The sequence below is a fragment of the Urocampus carinirostris genome, chromosome 17, assembly GCF_059441175.1.
Source record: "Urocampus carinirostris isolate Australia breed hairy pipefish chromosome 17, RoL_Ucar_1.0, whole genome shotgun sequence".
Classification (NCBI taxonomy): domain Eukaryota; kingdom Metazoa; phylum Chordata; class Actinopteri; order Syngnathiformes; family Syngnathidae; genus Urocampus; species Urocampus carinirostris.
Window position 1 is genome coordinate 4,564,128 of NC_142365.1, and position 15,618 is coordinate 4,579,745.

At 40.8% G+C, this 15,618-nt stretch overlaps 1 protein-coding gene across 3 annotated transcripts in view; it reads left to right on the top strand.

Annotated features, from left to right (window-relative positions):
* The first annotated feature begins 204 nt into the window (after positions 1-204).
* tbc1d8b (TBC1 domain family member 8B) overlaps positions 205-15,618 on the top strand; it is a 47,527-nt gene continuing 32,113 nt past the window's right edge. For all 3 annotated transcript variants that reach the window (XM_088321575.1, XM_088321577.1, XM_088321576.1), the window contains exons 1-6: positions 205-466; positions 5,607-5,717; positions 5,808-5,926; positions 8,161-8,386; positions 9,943-10,183; positions 14,051-14,258. In XM_088321575.1, the coding sequence (XP_088177701.1) occupies positions 340-466; positions 5,607-5,717; positions 5,808-5,926; positions 8,161-8,386; positions 9,943-10,183; positions 14,051-14,258 (1,032 nt within the window). In that variant the 5' untranslated portion in view covers positions 205-339. The remainder of the gene's footprint in view (positions 467-5,606; positions 5,718-5,807; positions 5,927-8,160; positions 8,387-9,942; positions 10,184-14,050; positions 14,259-15,618) is intronic.

A 15,618-nucleotide genomic window follows, 5' to 3' on the forward strand; every position in this document is an offset into this window, starting at 1 on the left:
TCCCTCCCTCTCTTTCTCTCTCTTTTTCTCCCTCTCTCTTTCTCTTAAACTTACTAGTCCGATTTTTTAGAGCATTTGTGGCCCCCCAGCTAAAACCAGTTTGACACCCCTGTCATACGCGATCGCAAAGGAGCCTCCCCCTCCTAAAAGACTACAATCCCACAATCCTTTGCGCCTGGCAACATTTATTGCTTACGTGGGAAGGGAGGCATCCCGATTCCCGACCGCTCTTATAAACAAAATATTAAACGACGGTTTCATGAGTGCTGCATGCTCCACCGGAGCTAACCTTGGCATGACAGGAGGATTCCCAAGCGAAAAGACGGACCTTTCTATAAAATGTGGCTTAAACCTGAAGAGATCCTACTGAAAAACGCCTTCAAACTGTGGGTCACCGAGAAGGATAATGAGTATTTCGTGCTTCAAAGGCGGCGGGGGTACGGTGAAGGTGGAGGCGGCTTGACAGGTAATGTCTCCGGGTATGTTTTCACCTTACCGCCTGCTCTTTTTCAAGCTAACCAACTTGGTTCTAATAGATTTTGTAAATTGGTAATGCTCACGAGTGACGATTGACTCAAGCGTTTTCCTGTTTGACGCAACGTAGCTTCTTCAAATACATTGCAACAGGTTTTAAGGCAAACAGTTAACATTGTGTTGACATTTATACGAAAAAAGACTGTTTACATTTCATTCTTAGTCTATTTTCAACCCCACTGGCCTTCCAACGTAGTGTGAATTGTTTACTACGTGACGCTCCAGGATAAACATAAAAAAGAAAGAAGAATATCAAAAGAATACAGAGATAAATGGGGGATATTCATCAGGTGTCAAGAACCGGAACAGGATCAGGACCCAAATGCGTGACGTTTTTTCACACAAGCCCATATCTGTCAACAAGTCAAGTCATTTTTATTTGTATAGCCCTTAATCACAAGGAGTCTCCAAGGACTTCGCAGGTTATTACACAGACTATGATTACACCATCCCCTGATCTGGAACCAACATGAGGGCAAGGAAAAACTCAAAAAAAACTCAACATGAGGAAAATGAAGAAACCTTGAGGAGGGACCGCACATGTGGTATCCCCCTTCCAGGATTACCAGACAGCAAAGGATGTTGCAATCAGAAATAGGGGGAAAAACAAAGGGAGAGGAAGAAAGAAATCCAAGGAGAAATAGAAAGACAGAAGGAGAGAAAAGAGAAAACAAAGCACGAAGGGTATGAAGAGAGAAAGAGAAAAGAGAGAAAAGGAAAAATGGAAGTCAGAGCAAAAGAGGTTAAAAGAGACAGAGAGAGAAAGAGACAAAGAGCAACAAAGGAAGAGAAAAAGAGAGACACAGAGAGTGAAAGAGACAGAGACAGAGTGGGAGGAAAGGGATAGAAAAGAAAGAGAGAGAGAGAAATAAATACATGTACAGTGTCTTTGTGAGAGGCACCTGGCTTTGGCAACATCATGTAGATATATTTTAACCTGCAGCTTGTTTTTCTCTTGCGCTTCTCTGAGTGTGGTCTCGCGGGCCGGATTCAATCCCTCAGCGGGCCCGCGGGCCGCCTCTTTGACACCTGTGACGTAAACCATCAACACGACAGAACTCCAAAAATTGATCAAAGGGCACATTGATCATTCCATGCCCGTACAAACTGTCGTATTTTCCCGTACGAAATACAAAATAATCGTACACCTTTTTTTTTTTTTTTTTTTCCGGAATGATGCATGATGGGAAATCCCAAGGCGGCAGACGCACGCGATTGATAAATTTGCGTTTTTTTTGTACAGATTTCCTTGTACGTCGTACTCGTCTTTAAATGCATAAAAAAAGTACTTTGTACGGCAAAACTGGACAGGTTGACAGGTATGATTTTATTTTACGGGGAATGGGGAGTCATGCACGTTAGGCAGCAGTCTGGTGTGGAATGATTGGAAGCCAGAGGCCAACGAGATCGATACCAATTGCCCGAGCAGATATCTGACATATGGGGTCGAGACCGGACAGGATGGGACAGACAGGATTGATATCAAATTGAGTATCAAAATTAAACAGGACAAACTAGACTGGAACAAAACTGGAAACTGATATTAAACCGGACAAAATAAACGGGAACAATACCGGACAGGAAATGGAAACAGGACCGAGTCAAAACCCATGTTTTGCGGGGCAGAGGTTCGTTGACGGACTGACAAAGGAAGAGTGAGAGCACTGAGCTTAAATAGACAGAAAGCCAATCTGTCAACGAGCCGCAGCTGGCGCCACACGGGCGGGGCCAATTGGGCGCCATGGCAACCGTGACACAAGGTAGTACTTTTAAATTGGCTTGAATCTTAAGTGCATCGTAAAATAATGCAACGAAATTGGCAGAAACACTGTGCAGGAATAAAACTTGAATATCCATTTTTCTATACGTTAGCAAGATATTTTTTTTCACACTCTTGTCCGCTTGTTTAGGGTAGTGATGGGTCTGGGGAAGAAATTGTCTGAGAGTTTGTTTAAAAGGAGTCATCCAGAAGGCAAGATATCAAAGAGATGGTGCTCGGGGTGGCAGGAGTCCTTAAGAATATTGTCGGTTCTTACTCTGTAGCGTGAGCCGGCTATTTTTTCAGATTGGACAGAGAGCAGCCGATGTTTTTTTTGGTTGTGTTGATGACTCTCTGAAAAAACAGTTTGAGCAATTGTCCTTCAAATTGTAATAGCTGCACCATTTTTTATAATCAATTGTGGATTTCCCTACGGGGATGAATCTATCTATCTATCTATCTATCTATCTATCTATCTATCTCTTTCTCTTTCTCTTTCTCTTTCTCTTTCTCTTTCTCTTTCTCTTTCTCTTGATTGATGTCTCTCTCCCTCTCGATTTAAGGTATCTCTCTCTTTCGATTAATATCTCTCTCTCTCTCTCCTCTCTTTATTTCTCTTTCTCTCTCTTTATCTCTCTTGATTGATCTCTCTCTCTCGTTTAATATCTCTGTCTCTCTCTTGTTTAATATCGCTCTCTTTCTCTCTCTCTCGATTAACATCTCTCTCTCTCTTTCTCTCTCTCTCGATTAATATCTCTCTCGATTAATAACTCTCTCTCTCTCCTTCTTGATTAATAGCTCTCTCTCTCGATTAATATCTCTCTCGATTAATATCTCTCTCTCTCTTTATTTCTCTTTCTCTCTCTCTCTCTCTTTATTTCTCTTTCTCTCTCTCTCTCTCTTTATTTCTCTTTCTCTCTCTTTATCTCTCTCTCTCTTGATTGATCTCTCTCTCTCTCGTTTAATATTTCTCTCTCTGTCTCTCTCTCGTTTAATATCGCGCTCTCTGTCTCTCTTTTGTTTAATATCGCTCTCTCTCTTTCTCTCTCTCTCTCGTTTAATATCGCTCTCTCTCTTTCTCTCTATCTCTCTCCCCGATTAATATCTCTCTCTCGTTCAATAGCTCTCTCTCTCTCTTGATTAATATATCTCTCTCGATTAATATCTCAATTAATCAGAAAAAATAATGGAAAAATTGGTTTTGTTTTAATGCAGCAAACAGGGTGGGATAACAAGTCGTACTTTGGATGTCCAACGTTCTCGGTGGAATGAGAAGACCCTGGTCCCTAGTCAGAACTTCGTGTTCATGTATTGTGACACATCGATTTCTCCTGCTGCTGGACTGTACTGGAACACGCCGGGGGTCTCATTTACCCACAGCAGCAATGCTCGCGTAAATCTGCAGTCTATCTTTCTTCTTGTTAATTATTCATTGAAGGTACATGAGAAGGAAGCCTGAAAGGACCAGATGTGGTAGTTGACTGCATAACACTGACATTGAGTGCAGAATGTGATTCTACACCAGGGGTGTCCAAACTTTTCATAAAGCGGGCCAGATTTCGTTGGCTAAAATGTGCGAGGGCCGACTATTCAGCATGGCATTATTTGGAACAGTTCTTTTAAAAAATCCCTGTGTAAAGTTAGCAGAATTTTCATTTGACCCGCTGCTGTGGCGCTAAAACAGCTTCCAGTTGCTTCACATTTTCAGAGCTTTCATTTCCAGTCAGCTTTTGTGTAGTCTGACAGTGACTCTTGATCATATTCTTCATTGTTTCGGAGTTCGGTGAAAACATACTCTTATGATGTCCTGGAAGTGGCGGCCCTCACAGTCAACTATCCTTTTTCTATTAACAGTCCCCAATTCTTATATAAAGTCGAGGGCATTTGGCCAAAGGGCTACTCTCATGAATTTTTTTTTTTTTGTTACAAGTGTATTTTATTGAGCAGTCATTGTTAATTTTATGATAGAGGACGCGGGCCGGTAAAAAGTTGATCACGGGCCGTAACTGGCCCTGGGGCCGGACATTGGACATGCCTGTTCTACACTGTCAAGTTTGTGTGCTGAGGGAAAATCTGGACTTTGATCAAATATGAGACTGATTTGAAATGATTTATAATCCCAGTTGGCGATACATCTTTAATCCTGTGTGGTACATTTCCTGGTCAAAGGGGTCTCCAATGTGGTGACCATGCGTTTTGACTCGGTCCTGTTTTCCTGTTGGTATTCCCTGTCCGGTATTGTTCCCGTCTATTTTGTCCTGTTTAATTTCGATATCCAGTTTCGTTCCCGTCTATTTTTGTCCTGTTTATTATTCTCTCCAGTTTTCGTTCCCGTCTAATTTGTCCTATTTATTTTCGATGTCCTGTTTCATTATCCATTCTGTCTGTCCCATCCTGTCCGGTATCGAAAATAGCGTATGAGTGATACTAGAGATTTATTACCCTGCACAGTGAGTTGGATGAGTCCTCGACCTTCTCCATAGGAGTTAATGGCATGACAAGGGAAGAAGACAGAATCTCCTCTGTCTGCTGGGTTCAGCTGTGAAAGAAATAAAATAACTTTTACTACTTAACTAATTTTTAAGTAGTAAAATGGTTCATTGGACGGATGCAGGATACTTATAAGACCGCTATTTATCGAATACAGGAAAAAAGAAAACACAGTTATCAGTCTCATCGGTCTCTGTTAACAAAATAAATACACAAAAACTCATGATTATAATAATTTGTTGAAGTAGTTTCATAATTTTTCAATGCGCTGCAAAAATAGGTATTCTAAATCACTTCTCAGGCTGTCACGGTGCCCAATTGGCCCCGCCCTTGTGGCCCCAGCTGCGGCTCGTTGACAGATTGGCTTCCCTTCTATTTAAGCTCAGTGCTCTCACTCACCCTTTGTCAGTCTGTCAACGAACCTCTGCCCCGCAAGACGTGGGTTTTGACTCTGTCCGGTTTCCTACCTGTGTTTCCTGTCCGGTATTGTCTATTGTTGTCCTGTTTATTATTGATCTCCAGTTTCGTTCCTGTCTAGTTTGTCCGGTTTAATTTCGATACCCTGTTTTGATATCAACCCTGTCTGTCCTGTCCTGTCTGGTATCGACCCGATGTGTCCGATATCAACTCAGGCAATTGGTATCGATCTCGTCGGCCTCTGACTTCCTATCATTTCACGCCAGGCTGCTGCCTAACGTGCATGACCCCCCATTTACAGTAAAAAAAAAGGCTTGTGTGAGAAACGTCACGCGTTTGGGTCCTGATCTGGTTCTGGTTCATGACATTGACAGTGCTGTCAAGTCCGTTATTCTTTGTCTTACAGGTCTCCTTGTGGGAACATTGGACACAGTACTCGACTCCACATCCAAAGTTGCTCCTTTCCGCATACTCCACCATACGCCAGATTCACAAGTTTACTGGTCGATAGCATGCGGTAGATATTTATGAATGATTAAAAATAATAAAATGAACAAATTCAAAATCGTCAATGCTGTTTGTCATTCCCTTGTATTTTTCGTGTCAGGTGTCACCAAGGAAGAGATATTCCAGCATTGGGATTGGCTGCTGCAAAACATCATGAAGACCCTCTCTGTTTTCGACTCCAGCGAAGACATCACCAGCTTTGTGCAGGGCAAGATCAGAGTATGAAATCAATACGATCTTTGGCGTGCAGAGAGATTTTTTTGTGGAAAAGGAACGGGGACAGGACCCAATAGCGTTCGTTTTACTCAGTTTTTATTAAGAAAGAGAGCAGTGCTTGCATCCACGATCCGATGATGGTCGGTCCCGGGTAGCAAATAGCAGGAACGCGGAAGTAGCACTTCCGTGTCGAGCGAGGGTCGTCGTTGACAGCGAGAAAAACAGGTCGATGGCCGAGACGGGGGAGCAAAACAGAAACAGGTCCAGGAAAAAGGTCGGCAACAGGTGTCAGGCAGGAAACAGGGCAAAACAGGTTGATGGCCGGGACGGAGGTGCAAAAGCAGAAACTGATCCAGAAAAAGGTCGGCAACAGGTATCAGGCAGGAAAACAGGGCAGGTTAATGTCAGAGAGTACAAAAGCTTGCCTAGCTGAGAGCATAGGTTCGCAGACGGTCTGACGGGGTCCTTTCGGAAGACGGGAGTTTTAAGAGTCCAACAGCCAATCAGGTCCCGCGGCTGTTGGCGTCAACGGTGCAGCCGCAGGTGCCCCGAATCAGTAATCATGACAAAATATATCGATGTCAATTTCCTTGAGAATGTTTACATTTATTAAATAAATAAACCCTCTTAAAACATTTTAACTTGTATTATAACATGGATTATTACGAAGGAAGTCTATAGGTTGCCCACGTTGCATCTGTATGAGCTTTGCTTCCAGCTACTGAATTTTTTTCCAAAAGTGGACAATCTTGAGAGCTGGCAGAAGAGCCAGAGCTCAATCACCACCTAGTGTCTATCAGTGCACGTCAATGAATATTAATGTCAACAGTTTCACTGCACCAATGCAATTCAAGCTTATTATTATAATTTACAGCATATTGGAGATGCCCTAAGTCAGGGGTGTCAAACTCATTTGAACTCGGGGGCCACACGAAAAAGCAAACATTCTGTCGTGGGCCGGACTAGTAGATTAAAGAGAAAGAAAAAGAGAAAGAAATAAGAGAAAGAGGGAGGGAAAAGGAGAGAGGGCGAGACAAAGAAAGAAAAAGAGAGAGGGAGAGAGCATGAGAAACAAAAGTTAAAAAGTCGTGAGAGAGGGGAAAAATAAAGGGAGAGAAATAAAGAAATCCAAAGAGAAAAAGAAAGACAGAAAGAGAGAAAAGAAAGTGTGGAGGGTAGGAAGAGAGAAAGAGAAAAGGAAAAAGGGAAGTTAGAGCAAAAGCGGTTAAAAGACACAGAGAAAGAAAGGGACAAAGACCAACAAAGGAAGAGAAAAAGAGAGACACAGAGAGAGAAAGAGACAGAGACAGAGTGGATGAAAAGGGGTGGAAAAGAAAGAGAGAGAGAGGGCGGGATAAAGAAAATAAATAAAAAAAGAAAGAGGGAGAGAGCGTGAGAAACGAAAGATTAAAAGTCGTGAGAGAGGGGGAAAGTAAAGGGAGAGGAAGAAAGAAATCCAAAGAGAAATAGAAAGACAGTAGGAGAGAAAAGAGAAAAGAAAGCACAAAGGGTAGGAAGAGTGAAAGAGAAAAGAGAGAAAGGGAAAAAGGGAAGTTAAAGCAAAAGAGGTTAAAAGACACAGCAAGAGAAAGAGACAAAGAGCAACAAAGGAAGAGAAAAAGAGAGACACAGAGAGTGAAAGAGACAGAGACAGAGTGGGAGAAAAGGGGTAGAAAAGAAAGAGAGAGAGAGAGAGAGGGCGGGACAAAGAAAATAAATAAAATAGAGAGAGGTAGAGAGCGTGAGAAACAAAAGGTAAAAAGTCGTGAGAGAGGGAAAATAAAGGGAGAAGAAGAAAGAAATCCAAAGAGAAACAGAAAGACAGAGGGATAGAAAAGAGAAAAGAAAGTGAGAAGGGTATGAAAAGAGAAAAGGGAAATGGGAAGTTAGAGCAAAAGAGGTTAAAAGACGCAGAGAGAGAAAGAGACTAAGAGTAACAAAGGAAGAGAAAAAGAGACACAGAGAGTGAAAGAGACAGAGTGGGAGAAAAGGGGTGGAAAAGAAAGAGAGAGATGGAGAGAGAGAGAAAAAAATACAAGTACAGTGTCTTTGTGAGAGGCACCTGGCTTTGGCAATATACATATTTCAACCTGCAGCTCGTTTTTCTCTTGCGCTACTCTGAGTGTTGTCTCGCGGGCCGGATTCAATCCCTTAGCGGACCTGATCTGGCCCGCCGGTCGCCCGTTTGACACCTGTGCCAATTCACACTTGTAATATACACTAATTCTGTTTTCCAGGGTTTGATCGCAGAAGAAGGCAAAACCTCTCACGTGCTTGAGGACAATCCTGAGAAGTTTAGGGAGGCCTACTTGAGGTTCGAGAACTGGTTCGCACTGCCGCCCGAGGAGAAACTGGTCACCTACTACGCTTGTAGTTACTGGAAAGGCAAAGTGCCCTGTCAGGGTTGGCTCTACCTCAGCACCAATTTCCTATGCTTTTATTCCTACCTGCTCGGAGCCGAAGGTGAGAACAACCATTTGTTCTTTTCAAAATGTTCTTCGGCATGACCAATGTTCCCTGTCATTCTCCTTACGGGTCTGAGCGTTCACACAAAGTCGGTGAGCAACGCTTGAAACAACAGTGAGCAACGGCAATCCCAAGTGTGGCAACTGAGTCATTATCAAACATGTCCAAAACTTGACATTTTGCGGAGTTTCCGGCAATGCAAAATTATTTATCACTTTTGCATGAATTGACTCATGTTCGATTGCAAAGGTTGCAGGGCCTACAAACGTCATTTGTTTTTACAATTCTTTCACCAGATATCCATTTCTTCTTATTTCCTGATATATTTTGTCGCATAATATTAACATTTTTGGGGGCTTATTGAGTCGGTTGCACGATACAGAACTGTATTTAATCACATTTTTGAGTGGAAGTACAATGTTGACAACAAGATTGAAATTATTTGAATACAACACAAACTTTTTCTTCTTTTTCCCTGTTTTTTTCTATTTTCTTTTAATGCCTTTAAAAAAAATCTCATTGTGTTTATTTTTTCCCAGCTGTTACTTTTCTTTGTTCTCTATTTAAAATTTTCGTTTGTTTCTTTCTTCTCTTTTTTTCTGGCTTTTTTTTCTGAAAATTTTCTTCTTTTTTCTCTTCCTTTTGTTTCTTTTTTTCTCAGCTTTTCACTACTTTTTCATTTTGGTATTTTTTTTCTTTTTTTTTCTATTCCCCCCTTCCTTTAAGTCATTTTGTGCATAATTTTACATAATATTTGGTCATATAGGGATGAAAGAAGCAAAAACAACCTGAAGAGCCGTTTGGAAACCGAAAGAGCCGGTTCTTTTTAGTGAGCCGAGCCGAAGAAGCCGGTTCTCGAAAAACTCTGCTGACTTTCCTCAACTTCGTTCGACTTCGACCTTGACTTCCAAATACCGCATTTAAAACACAGCGTCAGGGGAACCCTTGTATTTTTACCTTCATGCACTGTAACTTTGACTTAATTCGCTTTTTAATTAGCAATTTTGAGCCCTAATTTTTGTGAGCTGGCTAGATTTCCTTGTGCGCGGAAAAGCTCCGGGCAGTGCGCAATTGCGCACACACGCAGCTTAGAGGGAACGTTGGGCATGACTGTTGTTTCTTGAGCAGATGTGGGGTCTAAATCGACCTCTTACATGTGGGAGAGGTATTTACAAGTTGCTAACGCTAAAAAAGATACACCAGGCATTCGACTTGTTACAACTGGCAGTTGGAGAGGGGGAGGGGCCAGAAGAGGAGGAAACTTACGTCCATCTCCTTGGTCGCGCTCCTAACTCTGGGGGGCCCTTCCCCCACCAAAATGCATTTATTTAGGCAGAACAAAGAAAGAAAAAAAAGAAACTGTACCAATGGGCGGTACCAATATTTGAAACAGAAACGTGATACCATCTGGTTTAGCCATACACACTTTTTGGGGAAAAACCTAGGTCACCACTAGATGGGAAACATACTCACTGTCCCTTTAATGAGAAAGCAAAAAATATGAATCTTTCAGCTAAGCGAGCATGATGTTTCTGTTTCGCATGCATCTCTAGTGAAACTGATCATCTCCTGGGACGAGATTTGGAGGTTGGAGAAAACATCTAACGTCATTTTGACCGAGAGCATCCATGTGCAGGCTCATGGGGAGGATCACTATTTCTCCATGCTGCTGCACCTCAATCAAACCTTCGTCATCATGGAGCAGCTGGCCGACTACTCCATCAAGCGCCTTTTTGATAAAGAGTCCTTTGAAAAAGAGAGGGCCCTCTCGGATCCACTACAAATCACCAAGAGGTGCTGTCTTTTTGGTCATTATGTCTCGGGTCGGAGATGATTTAATGCATTTGTCCGTTCATTCGGATAGATAGATAGATACTTTATTCATCCCAGTAGGGAAATTCACACTTCCTAACCCTAAGAAAGCAGGCGGTGTTGTACCCAGAATCACGTGATTGAAGTCCCCAGAGATTAACAGGATGGCTTTGGGGTGCTGTGTTGTAGTTTAGCAACAGCGGAGTGGATGACGTCACACGCTAGGCCAAAAGTTCGACGTCCCTGCAGCAGATGGAAATCTATGTGCCCAGGGTTACACCACCTCGTGTTCACGTAGATAGCGAGTCCGCCTCCTCTCCGCTTCCTGCAGGCTTTTGTGTCTCTGTCTGCCCTAACAGAGCTGAAGCCGGGTAGCTCCACGTTAGCGTCCGGGATGCTAGACGTGAGACACGTTTCCGTAAAACACAGCAAACTGCACTTCCTGTACGCTTTGATGTTTTTCACCAGCACAGCCAGTTCGTCAGTCTTATTGGTGGAGAGTTCACATTTCCCATAAGTACGGACGGTACCGAAGTCTTATAACGCCGCTAGCCGCTTAGCTAGCTCTGGCTCTCCATCCATGATAGGCCCCCTCATCACGCCGGCACGAGAATTCTTCAGGGCAAGGAGTTGATTCCTCGAATAAAAGCATTTTTGTGTGTTGAAACCCATAACCATAGGATAGAAAGTCATCCAAAGTATAGTTGTCAAACGGGACGAAAAAACACGGAAGATAGAAGCAAACAATAAATCACAAAAAGAGCAAAATAACACAGAGCCTTTGAAAAAAATTGTAGGAACAGATTTGATCTAGCGTGGTTTGACGTTTGTCCTTTACGATGGTTTCATTCAACGGTTTGATTGAGAAGTCTGCTGCATACTACACAGAGCCGGAGAGCAGGGTTCAATGGCATTCATCCACAAACGCACCCATAGAAGAGCAGCCGACCATGTCACAACTAACCTCGATAATGACGATGATGCCAGAGACACTGCTCCAGTAGCTTCATTCAGACTGCTTATTCTCCTATGTGCAACAATAGATTTCTAACAGTTAAATAGCGTGCTTCATTTGTAGAGCATCCCTATTGAAACAGAAGTAGGTATCTCCTGCATTCTGCCAATGTTTAAGATTTTTGTTTTTTGCTGCGTAAGCTACCTCCTGAAGACATCAAACTCTGTAGCTATGCCCAATTTCGTTGTCACAATATGTTAACCCATTCTGTAACAATGACAATAAAGGTATATTCTATTCTCTTCTATTCTAATAGTGAACCAACAAAATAAACCTACGAATATGTTTTATAGAACAGTCAAGTCAGGTTTATTTGTGACGCCCTTAATCACAAGGAGTCTCAAAGGGCTGCACAGACTACAGACTATTATGATACCATCCCCTGATCTAAAACTTACATGAGGGCAAGGAAAAACTCTGAAACCTTAATTCATGTTTATTTGTTCGGCCCTTAATCACGAGGAGTTTCAAAGGACTGTACAAACTACAGACTGTTATGACACCATCCCCTGATCTAAAACCTACATGAGGGCAAGGAAAAACTAAAAAATCTCAACTTGAGGAAAACGAAGAAACCTTGATAAGAGACAGTCTCAAAGGGCTGCACAGACCCCAGATTATTGCACACTACGGACTATTATGACACCATCCCCTGATCTAAAACCTACGCGAGGGCAAGGAAAAACTCACAAACCTCAGTCAAGTCATGTTTATTTGTGACGCCCTTAATCACAAGGAGTCTAAAAGGGCTGCACAGACCACAGATTATTGCAAACCACAGACTATTATGACACCATCCCCTGATCTGAAACCTACATGAGGGCAAGGAAAAACTAAAAAACCTCAACATGAGGAAAACGAAGAAACCTTGAGAAGGGACAGTCTCAAAGGGCTGCACAGACCACAGACTTTTGCAAACTACAAACTATTATTACACCATTCCCTGATCTAAAACCTAAATGAGGGCAAGGAAAAATTCAATTCAATTGATCAATCGGCTGTTTGAATGACTGCTTACACCAGCCCAGGGTAATTTTAGGTCCAGAGCTTTTGGGGGTGCTGAGCACTCAGATCAGGGGTGGGCAAACTACAGACTGTGGGCCATATGTGGCTTTTCACCCTGCCTGCCAAACAAAAATGATTGAAATAGAATGAAGATATACATAATAGTAAATATAGTACTAGTAATAACAACCCCCTTTTCTTGGTGCCAACTCTGTCCCCGTTGGGCTTTTGTGTGTCTGCAACAAAAATACTACAAAAGTACTACAAAGCTAAATAGTGCTTGAAAACAGGCACCTAACATATGATTTTTGTCTTCATTCTGATAAGAAGAAAATAGTACCATAATACTACAGTAATATTAAAAAATACTAAAAAAATACTACAAAGGTACTAGTACGTAAATACTTCAACACAAGTACTACAAAAATACTAATAAAAAACTACTGATATATAAATATTACAAGAGCAATACTACAAAAATACTTATGACAGAAATACCACTAAAATACAACTACAGTAATACTACAGATACACTATAAAAATTGTACTATGGAAATTCTACAAAAATACTACAAAATACTTTAAAAGAACAGTAATAATATTAAATACTAAAACAATGCTACAAAATTCAAACTGCAGAAATACTACAAAAATGCCCCAAAAATACAAATAAAGTAATACTACAAAAACACCACAAAATATACTACTACTACAAAGATTCTACCATAGAAATACCACAAAAATACAACTGCAAAAATAAAACTACAGTAATACTACAGCAATACCGCAACATTATGACTACAAAAATACTACAAAAATACAACTCCAGTAATACTACAGATATACTACAAAAATTGCACTACAGAAATTCTACAAAAATACGACAAAATACTTGAAAATAAAAGGACAGTAATACTATAAAATACTAAATCAATTTTACAAAAATCAAACTGCAGAAACACTACAAAAATACCACAAAAATAATATATACTAGTGCTACAAAGATTCTAGTGTGGAAATACCACAAAAACACAAGTGCAAAACTAAAACTACAGTAATACTACAGCAATACCACAACATTATGACTACAGAAATACTATAAAAATACAGATACAGTAATAAATACAAATATACTACAATTGTATACGATGTACGATGTAAATTATACAAAAATACTACAAAATAATTTAAAATAAAAGTACAGTAATACTATGAAAATACTAAAGAAATATTACATAAATCAAACTGCGGAAATACTACAAAAATACTTCTACAAATATGTTATGACAGAAATACTACAAAAATACAACGAGGGTAATACTACAGATATAATATAAAATTGTACGATGGAAATTGTACAAAAATACTACAAAATACTTGAAAATATAAGAACAGTAATATTATAAAATAACTAAAGCGATATTACAAAAATCAAACTGCAAAAATACTACAAAAATAAAGTGATACTACTACAACAACGATTTTACTATGGAAATACCACAAAAATACAACTGCAAAGATAAAACTACAGTAATAGTACAGCAATACCACAACATTATGAAGGCAGAAATACTATAAAAATACAGCTACAGTAATACAACAAAAATGGTGTAATGAGCACCCCCAAAAACAGGCTGCTTATTCCCATGCATCAGCTTATAACAGATACGCACACAGTCCCACCCACTCAACACACACACCCGCCCCGCAATAGCATTTGCTGTGTGTTGTCTGCTGCAGAACACAAAGCACGATGAAAACCCACAACATATCGAAACAGCGATACAGCGAGGGATTACTGTACTAATTCCTCTTTCCCCTCCCCACAGAGGCCTGGAGGCTCACGCCAAAAGCGATCAATTCCGGACATTTTTCCGGCTTCCCAAAGAGGAAAATCTGTTAGAAGTGCACGAGAGTTACCTGTGGGTGCCTTTCAGCCATTTTAATACTCTGGGCAAGATCTGCCTCTCCGAGAACTACTTATGTTTTGCCAGCCAGGACGGGAGCCAATGTCATCTCATCGTTCCCATGCGCGAGGTAGGACACCGACGGCTTCGTTTGATTTATTCCCTTGCTGACACTTCTGTCCCACAGACATCAATTCTATTTTTACGACCACAGGGCGCACTGTATCCAAAGGATCGGTCTCCGTAGCTGATATCTGTATTGAACAATACACATGGCGCACCACACTATAGGGCAGGGATGTCAAACTCATTTGAGCTGGGGGCCACGTGCTAGAACAAAAAAAATATACGCAAGGGGGCCAGACTAGTAGGTTGAAGAGAAAGAGAGAAATCAAGTGAAAGGGAGAAAGAGAGCAAGAAAGATAGATAACAATGGATTGAATGAATGAATGAATGAAAACTTTTATTTCGAACATTAAAATAAAAAAAGGACGAAAACAATGAGTCAACAACAAAATAATGTCACATAACATGTTTTTTAACTTCGCCAGGCAGATCCGCCATTGTTGTTTTGGTCTCGCGGTTCGAGTTTTCGTCCGCACGCCGATCTCGAGTTGTGTGGTGAAAAGTCCGTCTCTTTTTGGAGAACTGGCTTTTTCGGCTCAACTCATTCGAGAGAGCCGGCTCTCAAACGGCTCACTTGCTTTGATGCATTACAGTGGGACCTCGCTACTTCGCGGTTCCACGTTCGCGGGTTCAGAGCTTCGCGGGTCTGAAAAATAATAATAATAGAATAAAATAATTTTTTAAAAAAAAAATATTTTTTTTTTTTTAAGCATTTTTGAAGGGGCGTCGCTACTTCGTAGATTTTCACTTTTCGCGGGTGGTTTTGGTCCCCATTAACCGGGTCTAAAAAAAAAATATATATATATGTATATATATATATATATGTATATTATTTTTTTAAGCATTTTTGAAGGGGCGTCGCTACTTCGCGGATTTTCACTTTTTGCGGGTGGTTTTGGTCCCCATTAACCGCGATAACCGAGGGATTACTGTATATTACGAATGATGATGTTGTGTAAAAAAAAAGGAAGTATAAAAGGAGAAAATGAAAAAAAGACAGGTTTGTGGTTATCCCTTTCATCGGTATATCGCCAACAATAATTTGATGCAGAAAATGAATTCATAATTTGATGATTAAAACGGAATGAATATATAGATTTATATTATATATTTGTCACCGATTTACAATTTCAACCTCGATAACACTAAATTTTGGGGACCCATAGATCTCTGTTAGGACCCATAGATTTTTGAGCATGCGAGTCCCCGGGACTCATCACTTTTCACAGGTAAAATGAACACTGATTCAGAGAAGAAAATCCGAGGCTTTTATGTACCGTAAATTGCGGACTATAAGCCGCTACTTTTTCCCTAACTTTCAACCCTGCGGCTTATTCAGTGATGCGGCCAATTTATGTCATTTT